The sequence below is a fragment of the Electrophorus electricus genome, chromosome 8 (assembly GCF_013358815.1).
Source record: "Electrophorus electricus isolate fEleEle1 chromosome 8, fEleEle1.pri, whole genome shotgun sequence".
NCBI classification, from domain to species: domain Eukaryota; kingdom Metazoa; phylum Chordata; class Actinopteri; order Gymnotiformes; family Gymnotidae; genus Electrophorus; species Electrophorus electricus.
The window spans coordinates 12,058,516-12,079,866 of record NC_049542.1 but is presented as its reverse complement, the minus strand read 5'-3'; the positions used below and the strand labels follow the sequence as shown (position 1 = coordinate 12,079,866).

At 37.9% G+C, this 21,351-nt stretch overlaps 4 protein-coding genes across 7 annotated transcripts in view; 3 read left to right on the top strand and 1 right to left on the bottom strand.

Annotated features, from left to right (window-relative positions):
• Positions 1-1,028: 1,028 nt before the first annotated feature.
• Positions 1,029-5,694, bottom strand: crabp2b (cellular retinoic acid binding protein 2, b). The gene is made up of 4 exons (XM_035529172.1): positions 5,625-5,694; positions 2,929-3,107; positions 2,603-2,719; positions 1,029-1,079 (listed from the first exon to the last, which is right to left on the bottom strand). Exons 1-4 carry the CDS (start codon positions 5,692-5,694, stop codon positions 1,029-1,031), a joined length of 417 nt encoding a protein of 138 aa, XP_035385065.1.
• A 2,514-nt stretch (positions 5,695-8,208) lies between these two features.
• On the top strand, positions 8,209-10,138 carry mrps21 (mitochondrial ribosomal protein S21). The gene is made up of 2 exons (XM_027002259.2): positions 8,209-8,323; positions 9,436-10,138. Exons 1-2 carry the CDS (start codon positions 8,226-8,228, stop codon positions 9,614-9,616), a joined length of 279 nt encoding a protein of 92 aa, XP_026858060.1. The 5' UTR covers positions 8,209-8,225; the 3' UTR covers positions 9,617-10,138.
• A 1,332-nt stretch (positions 10,139-11,470) lies between these two features.
• On the top strand, positions 11,471-18,549 carry ciarta (circadian associated repressor of transcription a). Of its 2 annotated transcripts, XM_027002253.2 has the most exons (7): positions 11,471-11,730; positions 12,683-13,026; positions 13,134-13,209; positions 13,337-13,415; positions 13,524-13,665; positions 15,862-16,159; positions 17,236-18,549. In XM_027002253.2, the coding sequence occupies exons 2-7, from the start codon at positions 12,685-12,687 to the stop codon at positions 17,256-17,258; spliced, it is 960 nt and encodes a 319-aa protein (XP_026858054.2). In that variant the 5' UTR covers positions 11,471-11,730; positions 12,683-12,684; the 3' UTR covers positions 17,259-18,549. The 2 variants fall into 2 exon arrangements, with proteins under 2 accessions (XP_026858054.2, XP_026858053.2); XM_027002252.2 differs by having other exon boundaries at positions 15,862-18,549.
• A 1,164-nt stretch (positions 18,550-19,713) lies between these two features.
• The window catches only part of celf3a (cugbp, Elav-like family member 3a), a 58,902-nt gene continuing 57,264 nt past the window's right edge, over positions 19,714-21,351 (top strand). For all 3 annotated transcript variants that reach the window (XR_003410128.2, XR_003410131.2, XR_003410130.2), the window contains exon 1: positions 19,714-19,929. The gene's annotated coding sequence lies outside the window, so the exon portion shown is untranslated. The remainder of the gene's footprint in view (positions 19,930-21,351) is intronic.

The window sequence follows — 21,351 nt, the reverse complement described above, 5'->3', positions numbered from 1 at the left end:
AGGAATGGCAGGGCAAGGGTGAAGCAGTCAAGATCCATCAAACAGCCAGATGTGAAATGTTAAAGCTACACACAGAAATTGGGTGAGGAGGAATGAGAAGCCTTCTCTGACTTCATAGGCTGCAACCAGGCACAGATGGGATGATGAGCAAAGGGAACACAAATAATTATTTTGCTGTCTTTTCTTTTCTGTTGTAATTTGTCTTTTGTTAGTTCCTTCTTTCCCATTAGCCCCTCCCAGCCTTTGCTGCCAAGGCCTTTGAGGAAAAACTGGGGTGTGATCATGAAATCTGTATTTATTGTGCACAGTCCTAACTGAAGAATGGTCAGAGAATTAGAGTCAGCAAATGTGTACTGGGGACTGTCGATGATCTAAGCCCCTGAGAAGGTGGAAATTTAAATACAAACAAATGGTACAGCAGCTGGTTATACTGTAGACTTACACTGGACCCTGACATGTGTTCTAGTAGTGGATCTGGCACAATTGAACTTTGCAGGCATGCAGGGGATAGAAGTAATGATTTGGAGGGCATGGAAAGGAACTGATATTTGGTTGTATAAGCAGTAACTTTGCATGCCGAAACATCTGTATGTCATTTCAAGAGTCAGACATGATTCAATGCACAGTTGTGACTGTATGACCAGCAGCTTCACAGAAAGTGAACTTCACTACGAATGAATGTATAAATGTTTATTAAAAATAACATGTTTTATTGACCCTTAAGTCTTATATATCGAGTATATATCGAGACACGCAGACAGAGAAGCTAGCAGACACGTATACACATGCACACACGTACACACTTTGTCAACTCTTTCACACACACACACACACACACACACACACACACACACACACACACACACACACACACACATACACACACACACACACCACAAACACACATACACAAAATAGCTAAGTAGCAGGTATGTGCTATTATACTGAGACACTGACACTTTGGTGCATAGTATAAATGAAACAATGAAGTAAAGGCTGAGGTGTGACCACATGTGTTACAGGTCTCGTCACTCCCGCTCATACACACGGACACAAACAATATCTCCTGCCCTCATGGTCTGAAAAAAAAAAGAACAGCAAGAATTCACCAGTACAGTCAGTCAAATTACGCAGTGCATCACAGTACCATCTTGAGTGTGGTCCTACATGTACTTGCTTGCTCGCTTTGTTTGTTTGTTTGTTTGGCCAGCTGTCCTGAGTTCATTCATCGTGATTGGATTCAGGAGTTCACTGTGGAACCACCAATGGCAATTCAGCTGCATGTGTGATGGAATGTGCCCCCATCTGGTCGCATCTCTGCAGTTATTTGTTTCTTAAGAAGAAAATGATTGGTATGCACTAAAAGGCCTTCCCTGCCACCCAGTGATTTCACAGCAGTGACATATTGTGATCCTAATTAAACCTATCAAATTGTCTAGTCATGTTTGAGGCAACTGGTTGCCAAAGCTCATTCCACTCTCTATTATTTGTGAATGTGGTTCTAATAAGTACACACTGGTAACTTCAATGAAGTAAGCACAACTCAGATGTGTGAAGCAATAAACTGCTGGAGAAAACACAACTAACTGAGTTTTACAGCGTGAGGCTGGATCTTCCCAGAGCATGAATGGGAAGATCCAATTTGGTGCTGGAGAACTGGGTAGGCTTCCGGGATTTGTAAGTCCGTTATATGCAGGGTTGGTTCTTACATCACATTTGTCAGTTTTGTCCCCAGAGCTATTTGATCATACAACACAGTTATTACAAGTCCTGTTTGAATCCAGCCTTGCAGGCAAAATTTGATAGATAACCTTAAAAACATCAGAATGTTGATGATGTAACCCATTAAAGCCCACCACAATGCAATGTCTTTTTAAAGGTCTCTGAAACCTGTATCAGGAATCTTGGACACTAAGAATATTGTTGACACTGCAGATAAAAGTGGCCCAAATCCAATTTACTGCCCAAATCCTTTTCTGTTGTTGTTGTTTGTTTGTTCACAATATCTTTTAAATGTGGTATATATGACCTTAGTCTGAACAGATTATGGAGCTGAGCTGTACTACAGTGCTTCACATGACACATTCATCCTTGTAACTTCAACCAACCATAGCAGCTACTAGTCTAATGCTCATGCTAATGAGGCCAACTGTAAAACTGGCAAGAAATAAAGAGGGGCAAGTTTTTACTTATGGTTCCCTGTGGAGTCTAGACAGATACCTTATATATATGGATGTGTTTTCAAAGAGATATTTGTCCACATCATCTGGGTTTTTGAATATATCTCTATGTACATGAAAATGCAAAAATGAATGAAAAACGCCTACACAAGCATGCCAGAGCAAAAGACCTAAGTGATCTCATCAAATTTGATTCCCTTGTGATACAAAGCCAAAGCAGTCCACCCAAAGAAGTGAGTGATGCCCTTGACATTCAAGAATGTTCTTGCCACCTTTCATTTTCAATTTAAATGAAAACTATATTCTCAAAACTATTCTAGCCGTTGTTAGTTTGACTGGGCCTGGTCCAAAATCATGATTAGTAAAGTATGTACCTTCGGGTACGTGGATTTAGAAGTACAAAGCTCAGTGCACTGCCTTACCAGAATGAGCTCTCTATCACTGGTCAGCTCCCGTGTCCAACATGTTGGAGGCCCCTCCCCTTTTTGCAGTGTTTGCTCACAGGTGATTTTTCGGTCTGTCTCCCATTTGGGAAAACTCTGAAGAAAAGGATCAATAAAGTAGATGTTTCACCTGCTGAATAAATCTCCAGTTTAAAAATATTGCTTTTCTTACAGAAATGATAAACAGGTAGAGCAATGCAAAATGTGGGTGGGATTACATATATAATAAAATATTTCAAATTATATGTGGTTTTTATTTGTTTGTTGCATAAAGGACAGATGAATGCAAAATGAGGTCCTTTTACCATGCAAGGTCGCCCATCCACAGTGGCCTCATTGAAGGACTGACCTACAGTGAAGGAAATATGAGTGGTGTGGACACTTGTGGAGGTCTGGATAGAGAGAGTCTCTCCCTGCTGTGTGATCTCAACCAAGGGTCTTGAGGCTGCTGCCACTGCAATTTTCCTTAAAAAGACATTTACACCTACAGAACACAGATAAAGGAAAAGTACACGTAAAGGAAAAGAACATTAATCCACAGATTAAAACAATCTAAATTTCATGACTCTAATCTAGACTAATGAGCATACTCACACTATGTATGATGGAATGCTGTGAAAACCAGTTACCTCAAACCTAATCCCTTGCCAATGGTCAGGTCAATAATAAATACTACTACTACTACTAATAATAATAAATTTAATTTATATAGTACCTCTCGTGGACTCAAGGTCGCTTTACAATAACAATAAAGATGGAGAGAGAAAAAAAAACCAATAATTGACACATTCAACACATTGATTTGAAAGAGTAAAGTGAAGAGCAGACACAGACATTGAGGTAGAATGTTCCATAATTTTGGGGCTATAGCACTAAAGGATCTTCCCCCTACAGAGATCTAGCTAAAGTTGGAAAGGATGGATGGAAAGGAGACTGGCATCAGAAGACCGAAGTGTATGGGTGGGGCAGTATGAGCATACCAGTTCAGTTAGGTAGGGAGGTGCAAGACCATGGAGAGCTTTGAATGGAATTTAATTCAAAATTGGAAAATTTTGAGATTTTGGATTTTGAGCCAATAAGTAGAACTTCTGTTTTGTTAGTATTTAGTTTTAAGAAGTTTATGTTCATCCAATGCTTGAGTTCTTGGATATAAGAAATTAAAACACTAGGGTAGTGTTAGGCTTGGTGTTAAGATAAATCTGAGTGTCATCAGTATAACAGTGGAAATGGAGACCATGCCGTCAGATAATCTGACCAAAGGGTAGCATATAGATTATTAACAGGAGCGGGCCAAGAACTGATCTTTGGGGAACGCCTTGAGTGATGGTATGAGTGTGCGATTTAGGTTTACCTAAAACAACAAAATGTGATCTATTACAAATAAAGGAGGTTAACGATTCAAGAACTGTATTAGTAATGGAAATGGCTGGGAGACAGGTGATGAGTATGTTATGGTTAACTGTGTCAAAGGCAGCACTAAAATCTAAAAGGAGGAGAATACCCAAGTCAACAGAATCAGTAGAGAGAAGAGGATTTTTGAGAACATGTAAAAGGGCTGTCTCAGTGCTGTGCATAGGATGGAAACCAGACTGGAAAGGTTCAAATAGAGCCTGTATATTTAAGAAAGAGGAGCGGAGATGAGCAGAGAAAGTCTCAAGGTCAATGGACATGTAGTGCATGGGCAATGTGACTAAGATGCTAGCAGTGGCTTCAATAAGTTTATGATCAGAGATACCAACTAGCGATCCAGTAACAGAAGTAATATCTTAACCAGAGGAGCAGATTAGATCTAATGTGTGACAGTGGGAGTGGGTAGGAAAATCAACATGTGTCAGAGAAAAATAGTCAAGCACAGATAAGAACTCAACAGAAAATGAACAATTAGTGTCCACATGAATATTAAAGTCCCCTAGCACAAACATAGCTGAACACATAGAACTGGCCAACGTGAGAATTTCACTGATTTCTGACAGAAGGTCCGAGAATGTTCTGGGGGGTTGGTAGATTAACAAAAACAGTAAGAGTAAGGAAACAATTAGTTTCAACCCCAAATTTTCAAATGAGGATACCTCATGAAAGGTACAGACAGAAACATTACTAGTGTTATTATAAACAACAGCCATACCACCACTTTTTCCCTGGGTTCTGGATTTAGCCAAATAATTATGGCAACTGGGTATTAGTAAATTGAGAAAATAGGATAACGAGGTCAAGGAAATACTGAATGATTCGTAAATATTTAGTCAGGGGTTTCATTACAGAGTTGTTGTTTTTTTCACTTAGGATAAACGGCAAGGTTTCAGCAAAACTCCAAATAGCTGAGAGACGCTGTGTTTAGTCAGGAACTCAATTTCCCAGATTACGAGCGAATTCTTCTGTTTATCCATGTAAAATCAATTTGTCGCTTCATGTCGGTGGCCAAGCTTTGACCCGTGCCCGCGAATTTACTGAATTCCGTGATGTTTAGAATTAGAGGGGGTTTACATCCACCTTTTATTTTTTTCTTGTTTTTATGCTTGCTTGCTTATTTAATTATCCCTTAAGACGAAGACCCATGGGACATGTTACATGATTCTGTAAATACAGTGGGGAATTTACAGAACCGTGTCGCTACAAGACAACTGTCCTAAACGGTGCTCACTGTCCTAAAAGTGCTCACAAAAGATTAACTGACTTTCCTCTGTAAGGAAAACTAGACTATACAATAAAATCAATTTTCAGCTATGAAAGAAAACTATGCAATGAAATTCAATGTCCGTGAGCAGGCAAATGAAAGAAAAGTCAACTATTTTAGACTCCATGGTTTGCTTCTTTCTAATAATTGGGAAATAAACCCAAATAATAGTTTTGTATTTGATGATTTGTCGTTAGAGTTTTAGATCCCCCCCCTTTAAAGATTCCCATACATCGCCTCTGGAGAACTCTTCCTCTTTCTCACACACTCTCTCTAACAGACTTTTTGCGCTTGGAAAACTCCAATACCGCTATACTGCATATATACTCCAATACTCTTGGCTGCATGCGGTGTCTTCGTCGCGGGGCGGTCCGTATGCGCATGCTATGTGGCCCATGACACTACCAGCAATTAGTTAAGTTACAGGGTAGAACAACAATGAATGAAGAAAATTAGCCAAATTATCCTGTTATTATCCTGTTATACAACCAAAAACAAAACAAAGCACACACACACACACACACACACACACACACACACACACACACACACACACACAAATACAAAACACTTAATGTCATTGCTTGATGATATTTAAGTGATCCTTAGTCAAGTCTACTACAGCTTTACATCCCTTCTATGTGTTGTTCATTAAGTCCCCCCCCCCCCCCCCCCAGTCTATTCTAACTGTAGCAGGTGATATGGATACATGTCCATTTCTATCTAAATGTAAAATGTTTCGGATGGTTTTCAGACTTTAATTTAAAACAGCTATCAGTGCAGAAATGTATGTATTAGTCTATAGAACCGTAAGTTTCACTTAGATCTGCATGCACATTGTAGCTTGCTTAATGTCTGAACAAAGACACATTTTAGATATTGATGTGAGCCAGGACAAATTACTCTCCTGTCTCTTGCTTTTGAGAACTCAGCATGTAATGGAAAACAAACCACATTGTCAGAGTGGTAATACTTTTATGAGCCCTGAATAAACTTCAGTGTGCAAGATGGAACTTTGGCAAAATGCAATATAGGCTGTTTGTGGCTCCCAGTGCATATTTCATATTGAAGAGTTGCAACATGCAAAATTTGTCTGAAAGTTATATTAGCCTTCACATATGTGCATTTTGGTCAGGTATTCAAATGTCTCACATGTCTATGGCAAGTCACTTGAAATGCCAAAGTCTAGCTTCCGGCCTAACAAAACTGTATGCACCAATTATTGTTTTTTTTCTCTCTCTCCATCTTTATTGTTATTGTAAAGCGACCTTGAGTCCATGAAAGGTGCTATATAAATTAAATTTATTATTATTAGTAGTAGTATTATTTATTATTGACCTCACCATTGGCAAAGGATTAGGTTTGAGGTAACTGGTTTTCACTGCATTCCATCATACATAATGTGAGTGTGCACATTAGTCTAGATTAGAGTCATGAAATTTAGATTGTTTTAATAAAGTCTTTCATTTAACTAAAACATGGAGCTTAACTTATTGAAAATAACTGAAAATACATGAAACTAGTTTTGTATGTAATAATGTTATTAATGACAATGGTAAACAAAGTGATGCAAATGTATCACAGATGTTAGATGAGTGAAAAAAAAAACTGTGAATGAAAATGACCAGAGTACCTCATAAATGTGCAAACAAAGCTACTAATGAATGATGAATGATTTTAAATTAACTCCAAATGTAGTGCTTGTAAAATATAATAAGTCTTAATAAACTCTTAGTTCATGAGTACATTTATTATTCATCAAGTCAATAATGCTTTGAAATACAATTTGAAATTCCTAAAGCTACCGGTAAAATCTGTGTAATTTCAATTCATTATTTCTTACTCCTTTCTGAATTAATTTATAACGTTCCCTTTTCTTCAAAATGTTCCCTCTCCCTTTACTCATGTTCATTCATTCGTTTCACTCAATTCAATTCCAGCCACATGGTTTCACATTCCTCAGGGGGGAGGGGGCAGAAATGAAAGCAAATGAAAGTGTAAGCAAAAAAAGAGTAAGCAGCCATCAAAGGGTCACCTGAAAATTGAGGTGTGTGTTTAATAATTAGGAACCAGCTGAGAATGGCAGGCAGAGATGAAAGGTAAATGGATAGCTTGAGTGCACAAAGGAAAGTGAGGTGGCAGTTAGGGGTTGGTGCTGGCAGAGACTTCAGATCTCCCTGCTTCAAACCTTCAGAGGTAATTACCAAGACCCCACCCCCTTTCTGCTCACTCTCCCTGATGCTCCCCACCCCAAGCACATTTCATCAGTTCTATTTCTACATGTCTAGAAAAGAAGATGTGCTTGGGAAATGACCACAGACAAACAAGGACAGCAACACAGGGGAGAAAAGGCAAGGAGAAGAAAATGGAAGCAGGATCTCGGGTTGGCATGTTTTTAGTCAAAATGGAATTTGTGGCAAGGGTCCAGTCTGTTTTCTTACATTCTGTTTGAATGCTTTTCCAAGTGAACATCAGTAGTTCTTTGTTTGAAGTGGCCAAGTCAGTACCACTTACTTACACCTACTGTCCAAGTGTCACCCAGCATTGAACTCATTGTTTCATTCTCCTCTTGGAGAAGCTAGTGAGAGGAGGAGACACAGAGATACCTAATTAAATAGATTTTGTTCACAAATACTAAATATATTCAAGAAATATACACTGAAGAAGAGATTACTAACATTAAAATAAAATAGGTCTTATGTATCATGTACTGAGAAACTTTGCTGATTTTGGTCTATGCTTTATTGTTAAAGAAATACTCAAGCGTTTTTTTTTTTTATTGGCGTAAGCCACTATTTTTCTGATAAACAGTAAACTCGCGTCTTTGTCCATTTCCCGCCAACAAGGCTTTATTTGGCGTTGACGTCACATGAATAGGAACTGAATGTGCTTGTCGGAAAGTTATATTTCCACCCGGTCGAAGTTTGCATGAACACGAGGGAAATGGCGAACCACCTTCGTTTCGTTGCGCGAACAGTGATGGTTAAGGATGGAAACGTTGATGCTGCTTATAAAGTTCTCAATAGGTATTTTTACTCATCAGCATTTTAATTATGTAGCTAATCGTGGAGGCATTTGACAAACGCCAAATTCGATCTGACTATACTTAATACTGTCCAGCCGTTGGAAGAACAAATTTTCAATGTCATGAGCTAGCTGGTTAGCTATCTAGCAAGCATGTAACCAAGCCAAACAGTAGCTAAGCAAACCGATCTCGTAAGATAACCAGTTGTTCGAACAAGGAGCCTTATAAGTGTTTAAATCAGGGTAGCCTTTATAGCCAGCTGTTTAGCTAGCTTATTAGTCTTAGCTAATGGGTGTTGCACAGCGTTTTCTTTTCTTCACAGAGCGGGTGTGCTAGTTAGTTATCACCTAACATTAATCCAAGCTTACGATAAGTTTCATAGAGTTTATCGTACCCCCCCCCCCCCCCCCCCCCATTTACATTAATTAGCTAGATCCTGATCAAGTTGGTAATGTGTTTTATATCATGTCATAATACATTTTCATTTTGGTGAAACACTATAGGTAATCTGGTGTTTAATCAGAATCCATTACCATTGTAACTAGTTACCTTAACTCCAGTTTTAGTTCCAGTATTTTGCAATATTTCATTTAGTTAACAATTGTCTAACAGTACATTGTCATCAGGCTGCTATTAAAATGGGTCCAGACCCCTAATGGGCTAGCGGAGGGTGACGGCGGTAATGGCAAAACTCATAGGTTGGGTCATTGTTGCAGTGTGTTTTCTTTTCCACCAGCATTGTGTATCAGGCAGTTTGGAATAGTACAGACTCATGTTTCTTATTTTAACCAACTAACTTGCAGGGCTGGCATGCTCCAAGTGGTATTATTTAAGCTCATCCTCCTGATATTAAGTCTATCAACTTATGGGGCTAAATTTAGGTTTAAAATAAAAAAGGGCAGGGTAATTTCTACTTCAAGAAAGACATGCAGGCTTTATATATGCATATGCTTATAAATTTGAGGTTCTTCTGGTTCCAAGCCCTTGATAGTGATGCGCCACAGATTAGGGAGAAAAAAATGGCACAACTTTTCCCAAGGGGCTCATTCATTTGAGGTCCAAGAAATGTGTTGCAGATAATGCCTTTCTTCCTCTGTCTTTGTCTTTCTGCAGGGTGTTAACATTGGATGGCATCATTGAGACGGTGAAAAGGAAACGCTACTATGAGAAGCCCTGCAGACGCAGACAGAGAGAGAATTATGAGAACTGCAAGAGGATCTACCAAATGGAGATGGCCCGCAAGATTTCCTTCGTGTCCAGGACGAATAGACAAGACCCATGGCTTGGGTGTTAGTCAACATGAAACATGACTGAAGATCTAAAAATAAGAAACCAACTATGTACTGTTGTGGGTGGGGGTGGGGGGTGGGGGTGAAGAGAGGAGATCTGTGGACTGGTATATAAAAAATATATTGGGCAACATTCAGATACTGGAATTCTGTCCCTGTCAATCAATATTTGAGCAATTTTGTAGTATTTTATGCTTATTTTGTTATTGTTTGGAATGTCATCTTTTCAGACTTTCACACTAAGTGCAATTGGCCACATACAATTATGAAAATCATGACATGGTCTCAATATATATCACTATTAAATATCTCCATAATCTTACCATGCAAAGATATTTGTATTAGAACAATTAATTTTTCTTTTGTCATTGTTTTTTGCACCATGTAAATTGATCTTAACCTTTTCATAGAGTGCTGATCTTGCCTTGGTCACACATTGCATCATCCATGATAGTCTTGAAAAGGCATATAACTACTGTTTGTGAAATGATTTGGTTCAGTAAAGATGCCAGAGGTAAACAGTTGCATAAAGATTAATGTCCTGATTTACAAGGTAAAGTCTTTGAATGGCTGTCAAGAGCTTGGTGTGAGAGTAAAGAATATCAGAATACGTAAGGCTTGAATCTAGTAAACAAGATGATGCTGCAAGACCAGTTTGTCAGCTGGAGTTCTATGTAAACTATGATTACAGGTGGCTTGGTCCCACCAATGGTAAGCACCGTGAGAACAGGCTGAAAATAACATTACAGCACTAAATGAAAACAAACTTTTTTTTGGAATAATTTTAAAGGGTTTAGAGTGTTTTGTCAGATACTTGGTTTCATAGTTAGAAATCATGCAAAAGTAACCTCTCAGAATTCTACACCATAGCCTAATTAAAGATTGCAAGATGTTTTATGCACCTACATGCTGGTCGGCTATTGGATTTTGAGACCTGATAAAGAACAGAACCTTATAATTTCCTTTCCCTGCTGCTAAACATGACACTTTTATCTTCTGTAACTTACAATTGTGACCAAGTATAACTCAAGCAATTGAGGGTTGATACCAACAGTGGTATCAGCAATTAATGGTGGGACTTGAACAAGCAATCTTCTGATTATAAATCCAGTACCTTATCTGCTGAGCTACTGCCACATTTTTGTGAGCTTGAAATCATGCCCTGTGGGAGTCTGTTGCCAGAGCTGGTTAAAAGATACTTGTGTGTGGAGGTTGACACATCACTGATGCTTCATTTCAGATGAGTATATTGTCAAAAACAACTAAAGGGTCAGTGAGACTGGACGAATGGCAAAACTACAACCGTTGTTTGGTTTCAATCAGCTGTGTACAAACTGTCTTGACGTTATCTAGGTAGAGATAGCTGAAACCCAGCAGATGTGAGACAGAAAGTCATTTTATGGATTCTCTTTTATCCTAACATTTCTGAGCTATAAATTGATAAAACATCGAAGGTGGAGATTTATATCTAGTGGATAAATATATACTAATTGTATTTACTGAACAATCAACAGTCCCTCAACGGAATTACATCGCAGTATTTGAACACAACGTCCTTTTACTTTAAAAATAAACATGGAGAAAAGTCACGCCCTCGGTGTATTAAGACCAAATGTTTAGCTATGGCTCACATGCCACAAGCTGTCATCCAAGTACAGCGCAATAACAGACAACACTGAAAGTGAACTCGCACCCATCGTAGTAGCCGTGTTTGCTCACGTGGGAGGACGGGCGCTTCCAAACAGACGACACTGCCCAATCATGAATGAGTTAGTTGCTGACTGGTTGTAAGAATTTTCCAACGAGTAAGTCTGTGTGGACCGTACAGCCAATTGCTGTTTAGTTGTGGCCTGCACACAGTCAAGCACGTGTGGCGTTTCACATGTTGTCTCGTCACTGTAAAGTGAATTCGGGCGAAAAGAACGCTAGCTAGAAAACTAAAAATGACGTCGAAGAAATGGCTACATGGATTTTTTGAGCAAAGTACTAAACGTCTTGGCTTCAACAAATTACAATACTGATGCACGTTTAATGAAACGGGAATGAGGGAACAACAGTAGTTTCTGTCATAGTCTTTCCTTGCTTGCTTCGTTGTCCCAGACCCAGAACACACTACAAGGTGAGAAAATATTTTAACGACACAATTTATTAAATCGATGTGAAATTATGTTTTTCTTAGCTTGGCAATTAGTTACAATGGCTCTCTCTCTTCGCAGCTACATATTATACGACACAGTGTATTGTAGTTTTTGAACCCTTTAACGCCATCAAACTGGTTGTATCTAGGATAGCAAACCTAAACCATCACCATCGTGATGCCAGGTGCTGACCAAAAGCCACAGTCACAAGCCTAGGTCACCCTGATTTCCTATAGCAAGAAAATGTGTTTTCTCACCGTTAACACTAAGTCTAGAGCTTTACTTTTTTTTTTTTCTGCTTAGGCTATTTCTCGTTCCAATAATACTTGGGTAAAGCTGAAAGCAAGGTCTTTTGTGACCTGAAATACTGTGAAACTAGTGAAAGACGAGACAAAAAAAGACAAGGCTAAATTCAGGGATGAAACAAATGTCAATACAGAGATGTTTGTCACAAACAACAACAAGAACAAAAAAAGAAGCCTGGTACTGTCCAAAGACTGTACAGGAGACTGGGAATGTAGTTTAGCTTTAAGTGTCGCTTTAAGCTGTAGTAAAAACAAATAAATAAAACTGACTGTTTTATGTTTGAACTTGAATTCTGTCAGTGCAATCTGAATATGTTTTGCTTCTTTCAGTCTCGTTTCTTTCTCTCATTTTTACTCTATTTTGTGCCGTTTCCTCAGGTTGTCCATAAATGCTAAGCAATAGCTACATGATTTGTCTCAGCGGTGATACCACCTATCACTCAGTACATGAATGTAAATTGTACAATTGAAACAAGAATTTACATGGTCTAATTATGTATAAATGGAACATTTTCTCAGATTTCATTTTGAGAAACCTGTCTTGGACTCCTTTGTGTTCTCTCTCTGTTTTCTAAACCATAAGGCTTTAGAAACCTAACCCAACTCTTCTGTGTTACTGTGTCTTCAGAGATGCTTTCACTTGGCAGCTCGTCCAAACGGCTGCCACATGACTCCCTGTCTTCACCTGCCTACTTCATGTTCAGTGAGAGTGACAGGACAGAAGACAAGTCCTCCTCAGGAGCCTTTTTAGAGGGAGAAGGGGAGACTGGTTCAGGCAAGCCTAGCTGTTCGCCCTTCACCCTGGGCAGGCAGGCCCCAGAGAGTCCTGAGGCATGTTTGGACTATGTAGAACATCATAGTTCTGAACATGAGAATGACCAAACAGGGCACGACCACAAACCCCCAAAATGTGCTGGTCTGACTTCTGTATCAGCTGCTAGAGATCCCAAAAAAGGAGTCTTTTCTCACAAAGTGAGTGATGAAAATTCACCCTGATTTTGTTTATTAGAAAGCCATTGGGTTTTGATATGTGTTTTAACAGGAGCTTATAATGTTAGTAATATGTTTCACCCTTTCAGTGCATGGAACTACATGGTTATGTCAGACCACTGCTGGAACTGCTGAATGGATTAAAAACAGGGAGGTATGATAGAGGTAAGCATATATATGTATATGTATTCATCAGAGGATTTAAATAACAAAACAATCTTTTAAATGTGCTTTTCATCCTCGGAATATATAATCTATCTTGTTACTAAGATGACACATGTCGGACCAACAGGTCTGAGTACATTCCAGCAAAGTATTGCCATGGATAGGTTGCAAAGAATTGTGGGAATTCTGCAAAAACCTCCCATGGGGTATGTCATTTTAGTGTTAAAGAATCTTTTGGAAAAGACTCGTCTAAATAAAGTAGACCTTAAACATGGTTGTCCCTTCATTTTGCATTTGTATCTTAACCGTTACAGAGAGAAGTACATGCATACACTTCTGCAGGTAGAGATAATGTTAAAGATTTGGTTTCCTCAAGTGGCTCCCTGTGCCCCCACCTCTCTGTCCCAAAACTCCACCTCCAGCCCTCCACCACATCAGCATCAGCTACCTGTAAAGGTAAAACTTTTTTTTGTAACTTAGTCTGTTGTTTCATTAAAAAAACTAAATATTTTAAAATGACTTCACACGAGTTTCCACTCTTGACTATAACAGGCCACCTCAACATAGCACTTATGACCTCTGTTAGACAGGGCTTTTCAATGTGGATCTCTGCTCATGTCACATTAATGTATCCACACATGACACTTTGGTTTATGGTCAGATATGTGGACAGATTAATTTTTTTGCAAGCGACAGTGTAATTAAGAAAAATGACCATTCAATTGATGAAACAGACACACTTTTGTTTTTAATATCTTTGATATTCTTATATGCTGCTTGTGAGTGATTTATTTTTCCTTTGGTGCTGATAGGCTTGTACTTGCATTCTCCTTAAAGAAGTATTAATTCAGTAACACCCTTCTAGTTTAATATGAGTAGCCCACAGTGCTATTGGATACCAGTTCTACACAGCAGCCTACAATATAATCTTTGTGTGTAAATGTGTGTGGGATGGTGGTCAGACACATCAGTGTGGTGAAGTACAGGGGATCTGATAGCAATTCAAGCCAGACAATTTTAATGTGCAGATCTTCAGGTCAGATCATGATGTGGCTAGGCTCTATCCTGAGAGCATTCTAACCTGACAGCTCATGCATTGTGTCATGACTGGATGATCCAGGTCACACTGAAAAGACAGGTATAACCCCAGGCTATTACTCTGTGTTAAACCTAAGACAGTGTATGCTAGAAATGGGAAAGGTTTCTTCATTTACCTGGTTACCCAATTCAGTCCTGCTAAATACCCAACCTGAACTAATTAAGAATTTCACATGAGAAGTGAAATAAATGAAAGAAAAACATTTTTTTTGTTATTATTATTATTTGTATTATTATAATATGTACTCTGTTCATATTGTCTTTACATTAGTGATATGGACCTAAAGTGAGCACTTTAATGTGAAATATATTTAAGATATTAGTCAAAATCACTAGGGGACAGAGCCTGACAATTTTCTCTGTTATTTGTAGCTACCAAAGCTAAATGGATTTTACATGGAAAAAAAGCCAATTTGTATACATGAAGGTAAACTGTCAGATAGTGGACCAGAGCATAAAACAAAGCAAAATTATTGTAATTTTATTCTCATGAGACAGATTATTCAGAGGTAAATTATGCAATTCATTTGGAAATGTTATAGTAGGAATTACAACATGCAAGCAATGAACTTGCTACACATATCTTGCTCCATTTGGAGACAGGCAGAGAGAAACTAAATAAGTATATACCCATGTATAGGGTAGATCACAGAAAATGGTTATTATGAAGCCCAACATCTTTGTAGAGATTCTAAAGTTTTACTTCAGTAAATGTATTAAAAACACTTTTTTATAAAGTGGTGTAAACAAGAAGACTAAAGTAGGCTAAACTAGTCAGGATTTGCTTAGAGTGGTCTCAGAGAAAGTCTGATATTTGGGCACAGAAGTCTCTTATTCTCATAACTATGGCTCTAAGACTGTTTCCTAAGGTGAAATCCAGTATCTGCCATTTCTGAATGACAAGAACCTTGTGAGACCTTCCACTTTACAAACTGTTTTCATTAATTAGATCATTCTATCGTGCTGTGATAAGGAAGCTGATTTTTTAAAATACTGATCTTCAGTAATAATGCAAAGTGCAGTCTGCAGTGACTTCTTTGGGTGCTGGACATAGTGTTATTAGTGATTATATGGATTATATGGATTAGGGATCCTTTCAGTTTGTTTGAGGAAAATTAAATTTTCCATTTTTATGAGGTCACCAGCTTACACTAACAGATTCAGTTTTCTGCAGGCTAATCAAATTGTCTTTTGAAATCACCTTATAATTTCCTTAGTTACAAAAACAAGAAAGCCTACAGGTTGTTTTACATATTCTTATTTTGTGTGGAAAATTCATCATTATAAGCTTTGTGAAAATTGGTGTATATTCCAAATATATACTCATTATGACATCTATGTGCATTCACTTTAACGTAAGATGTAGCATAGTTACAGAACACTATAATTGTTGCTAATATGATGTACAAATTTTTGTTGAAATGCAAGCGACTGTTTCCATTTATAGGATGATGTTTTTTGACAGAAATGAGAGAAAAAATACTTGCTGTCTTTTGGAGCAGTTGCACTTTTCCATGTTAAATTAATCTCTGCAGTTTTCTGCCACTCTTTCAGAAACGGCGATTAAATTCGTCAGACCCAGAGCTGCAAAGTCTTACCTATTCAAGTTGCAAATGCACTCAAGATGAAGATCAAGGATGGCATCCCAGTCAAATGATCTCAGGGCTTCCCAGTCATGCAACAGCACCTATTGCAGAGGGTAAAGATGCCCTTCTTAGAAATGAAGGACCAGTGATACCAGAATCACAAGGTATCTGCAACCTTGAAATGGGCAGCAACAACCTATCCCTGAGTGAGACTCAGGCAGCTAGAGGGAGTGTCCCCTCACTTGTACTACCACCTCCCTCCACAGGTGGGTGCTGCTTAGACACACAGGACTGTTCGGTCTCTTCTACCACCCTTACTTCAGACCCATACTAGACTAGACAGAAAGGGTTTGGTAACACTCATCTATGAACACAAGTCAGTATGTGAATGGAGGAGACAAGAAAGAAAGGCAATATAAACACTCATACAACAGAGAAGCTAAACATATAGCATTAAGCAGATCATTCTACAATATACCATATACAATGGAGAATAAGGTGTTTCTATGAAAATTCTGTTCTCTCTAGACATCTTGCAACTCTCCAATGAGGAATTCACATTTGCAATTGAAATAGCTGTTATCTTAACAAATGTACTTCAGCATGTTGAGCAGCAAAAAGAGTCACTAAAGCATACCTGCTTCTACAATACTTAGTTATACTGCAGTTAGATGCCTAAACCAATATAAACTACATCTACAGCTAGGCTATACCTATATACAGAATAATTTTTGGTATACTACCCAGAGTCATTACAGCACAGTAAGATGACAAAAACCTTAACCACCTGTAGCTTCTATACCTGTAAACTACCACTATGGATGCAAAAAGAACAAAACCTCAAAGTGATTTAAAAGCTGGAATTAAAAAAAATATTTTACTTGAAGACACTAGGCTTACTGATGTAGCCTTAAAATGACACCTAAGATCCCCAAGAACCAGTATATCAATTGAGTTCATGAAAACTCACCACCATAACTCTCTTGTGTATTTTATTCAGTGGCAAAGAACCTAACCAATCAGTTTAAGGGTGAAACAGGTGGCTGTGAAATTTAATATGAAAAACAAATTGTGGACAAATTGTATCATTGCCAAATATGACATGCACATCTGTCATATAATTGCTATGTAAAACCTTTTGCACTATTTATTCCATTTAGTTAAAAAGATTAGTTGTGCTTTTGTAGTTAATACATTTCAAACCATTGTACTGGAAACAATTCTATTTTTGTTTGTTTGTTTTTACAAAACCTATATGGTGTTACTTAACTGATGCACAATACATTGGCTATTAGCATGTACAACATCTTAAACTAAACCTTTCCTTCCTATCTTTATATAGGATGGATTTGCAAGCAAGCCTGACATGAGTGCAAGTATTGTGAATTACTCTGTCTAAGGAGCATGGCTTCATAAGAGTTTTTGAATTTTAATAGAGGTCAATACAAATTCTACATTTATTGACCAGAATTCTATGTTTCGTTTACAAACGTGAAGTCCGTCTCTAGATTTCTTGTGTTGATTGTGCCCACTCAGGATCAAATGTTGAGGATAAAGTGTTACAATTGGATATGTATCATTTAAGGTATATTACTATCAATAGAAAGCATGGCAATATTTTCATGAAGTAACTGTCTGCCTTTAGACTAATACAAGGTCATAGACAGTGATAAGCACAGCAATATTAAGAGAAGGAGAATGTGACATGAAAATATAAGACTTGCCTCATTGTGTGTGAATGACTGCAGAAGAGGGGATTCCCTCATGTGTGTAATGGGAAGTGTGTTTGCAGCCATCTTAACTATAGTACAGTACTGTCGTGATGTACTTTCACATATTAATGTTGTAATAATTTACATAATTAAAATCTTTTTAATCTTAAACCTTGGTGCATCTTCCCCTGCCAGCTATTTGCTTTGTTGCATCAAATTATGTTTTGAATGTAGTTTTACTGAAAATGAAATATTTTCAGAAAATTAAATGTTCTCTTTAAATTTGTTTATGAAGCTATTGAGACTTCAATTTATGATGGATTTAAATTTTTATTGAAAATTGATACCCATCTAAACATTTTTCTTCTTTTTTTATATGTGCTGAAACTGTTTAGTCATGCTTATTAATGTCAGACCTTTATGTATGAAATGTGAACTGACCCAATTACAGGGTAATTGATTCTGTAAACTATAGATGCTTTAGATAGCATATTTGGTAACAGGTTGATGAAAACCATGCACAACATTCAGTGGTCAAAGCAACGCACCATGCACGTGACCTATTTACCACCCTGGAATGAGAGCTTGTGCCAATGTATAAGAAAATGTTAATTCAAAATGTGAGACTTGGATGATCTTTAGAATATGATCAGAGTACTGCCCAATTGCATTTCTTATTTTTATCCCACCCCTTATTTTCGAGTGTCTACTTGCTCCTTGGAGTTACAAATGGTAATGGTTCAAATGTTCCCATATGAAATGGGACAATCCTTCAAGCACCTAATGTATCATCAGTAATTGTTGACAGCTTAATATGCAGTCCTCAGCTGTGGTGATCTCTCTTGCATGGGCTATGGGTATCCTTTTTGGTTGTCTGTAGTTGTTGTTCACAACTTCAATTTTATGTTTCAGTCGGTCACCAAATAAAAAAGGACACTGCTTCATTACCAGCTACTAGTGGTGTTCTGTTGGCAACCCTGCCAGTCTGCATTGATATTAGAGAAGTAGTAAAGTTCAGCAAACTCATATTTTTAGTGCTTGTTATGAAAAATTGACCATTACACATTGCAACAACATACTAAATTAGTACAATGGTTATCATAATTTTTATATCTTTATTTTTGGAGAAAATGCAAACATTTGTGGTTTCTTGCACAGCTATCTTGCTAGTGAGATATTTCTCATAATGCTACTTTTGGAGTGTGCTTCTGAAAAACCTATTTTGGAAAGCCATGTAGCCCTAACCCTTCTCTCCACCCCATTATCCCAAAAATAATTAGGACACCCCACTCCTAGGCATAAACACTCAAAGTGAAGGAGTAGAGTTAAGGACAAGGGATGAAATGGAATTGGGCCTAAGTCCACAATGGAATGAGCAATGTGTTTTTTGCTTATACATATTAATGTGATTTTTGATGGTGTTTTTCCTTCAACCTCTGGTCATCTCCTAGAGGCACAGGAGTTTAAGGGTCCTGTGTATTGTGAGGAGTTTCCTTTTCTTGATGTTAGTGACTTTATATATACATATACACACTATATATATATAAAATATATATATATATATATATATATATATATATATATATATATATATATATAAAAATATATATATATATATATATATATATATATATATATATATATAAAAATATATATATATATATATATTTACCTGATGATTTTATCCAAAGCAGCTTACAATTATGAGTGAGTACAACTTGAGGGTTAAGGGCCTTGCTCAAGGGCCCAACAGTGGCAACTTGGCAGTGGTGGGGCTTGAGCCTGCACCCTTTGAATTACAAGGAGAGAGAGAGAGAGAGAGAGAGAGAGAGAGAGAGAGAGAGAGAGAGAGAGAGAGAGAGATACACACACACGCGTGTGTACACACATACATACGTGTGTGTAAGTCAGTGATTAAGGTACTTGACTTGTAATTGGAAGGGTGCCAGTTCAAGCCACACCACTGCCATATATATATTTGTGTATGTATAATGAATATATACACAAATATAAAAGCAATAAAAAAGTTATGTTTTTATACACAACTCATTAGCTTATGCGTTGGTCCAAAGATGTGTCTAGGTCAGCTGAACACGCGCAAGAGACAGTGACACGAGAGAGGGCCTGGAAAATGGCGGCTGGAAGGGAAGCCGTAAGCGGCCACAGTTGTGGTTCATCCGCTGTTTTGGAGTCAACATTAGATCGTCGTTTTCAAGGAGTAACAAATACAACGGAGTCAATTCAAGGATTATCAACTTGGTGCATCGAGAATAAGAAATATCATAGTGTAATCGTTCGGTACTGGATGAAGTGGTTGCGAAAATGTAAGTAGTATTTATCATAGCTAACCTGCTTGTTGGCTAGCTAGCTAACGCTGTGGTGGTTCTAGAAGTCAGCAACCAAAACGTGCTAGCTAGTTACCGAGCCAGCTAGCAAAGTCTAGATAATGACTGACTCATTTTGCTGGCTATCGTAGCTTTGTGAATATGTTAAAACGAGCCACATAACAAACCCGTCCATAACTACAGAATTGAGAGTTTTGCCACCGCTTATGTAAACTTTTGACAAAGCTATCTTATATAATAAGAGTTGTAGCTATCGATAGCTAGCTAGCTAGCTAGATCCTGTTCCATTTGTCGACCTAGCGCCTCTAAAATATGCTAGTGCATTTTCTGCCTGGTCTTAGCTTGTTTGTTAGCTAACTAGCTAGTTAGCTATATAAAATAATTAGGTTAAGTGGACTGGATACATAAGGCACTTGGCTAATTGGCTAACCGCTAGCTAGGTAAGTACACTTGCCGCTCTCATTTCAGCTAACTAGTTTAATATTCTAACTACGTTAACAAACTAGCTAATCTAGTCGTTCAGTTAATTTTATATTAATCGTTGTTACTGTAACTGATTAATTAGGTAAGTGCTATTACTGAACAGTATGAATACAGTAATGCCAATTTAGCTAGGTAGGTATCTAGGCGTCTTATCCAGCTAACCAACGTACAACTTTGATTCACTTAATGCAGGGTAAACATGAGCCAACTATGTAAGTGTTTAGGGCCTTACATAGTTGGCTCATGTTTACCCTGCATTAAGTGAATCAAAGTTGTCTGGCTAGCAAACTAGCACAGATATGCTGATATCTATGATGAATATCTTAAGGTAGGTAGGCTAGCTACCCTAGCTAGCGGTTAGCTAGCATTGTGGGTTGCCGCATCATTGGATAGCCTGTCAAAAGGCTGGAGGAGAGTACGGCAATAAGTTATAGATAACTTGGATAGCTGGCTATAGGTGAGTGACTTAGTTAGCTAACCTAGGTTGGCATCCCATCTTTCTAGCTGGGGTTAGCTGACAAATATTTGCTTTTTAGTGTGTTTTCATCGAAAATATCCGCAGGGTGCTAAATATTAGGTGCATTTAGCTTCCTTTTGACATTAACTGAACATCAGAAAGCATGGACGCAACAGCAAAGCTAGGGATTTGACCAAAAAGCAACACCACTATTTTAATACGCCCGACTCTGAAATTCGAAGACTTCGAATTTTCGAAAAACTGCTTATAGACTTGTCAGGAACACACCAGGAGCCTCTTCGGTCCCTATTAAGCTTTAAACAATAAATGTTAACAGAATGGCCCCAACGCCCATAGATCAACATATAGCAAAGAAAATCATTTAAATCTGTAGCGTTAGTATACTATATAAGTCCTGGCGTTTTTAATTAATACTTGTAAGGTACATACTACTTTCACTT

Coding starts and splice junctions, on each gene's coding strand:
- ciarta (XM_027002252.2), top strand. CDS start 12,685: ATGCTTTCACTTGGCAGCTCGTCCAAACGGCTGCCACATGACTCCCTG. Junction 13,027..13,133: donor AAGGAGTCTTTTCTCACAAA/GTGAGTGATGAA, acceptor TCACCCTTTCAG/TGCATGGAACTACATGGTTA. Junction 13,416..13,523: donor CTGCAAAAACCTCCCATGGG/GTATGTCATTTT, acceptor TAACCGTTACAG/AGAGAAGTACATGCATACAC.
- mrps21 (XM_027002259.2), top strand. CDS start 8,226: ATGAACACGAGGGAAATGGCGAACCACCTTCGTTTCGTTGCGCGAACA. Junction 8,324..9,435: donor GCTTATAAAGTTCTCAATAG/GTATTTTTACTC, acceptor GTCTTTCTGCAG/GGTGTTAACATTGGATGGCA.
- crabp2b (XM_035529172.1), bottom strand. CDS start 5,694: ATGGGCCACATAGCATGCGCATACGGACCGCCCCGCGACGAAGACACC. Junction 3,108..5,624: donor ATGCAGCCAAGAGTATTGGA/GTATATATGCAG, acceptor TGTGTTCTGTAG/GTGTAAATGTCTTTTTAAGG. Junction 2,720..2,928: donor TGGATGGGCGACCTTGCATG/GTAAAAGGACCT, acceptor CCTTTTCTTCAG/AGTTTTCCCAAATGGGAGAC.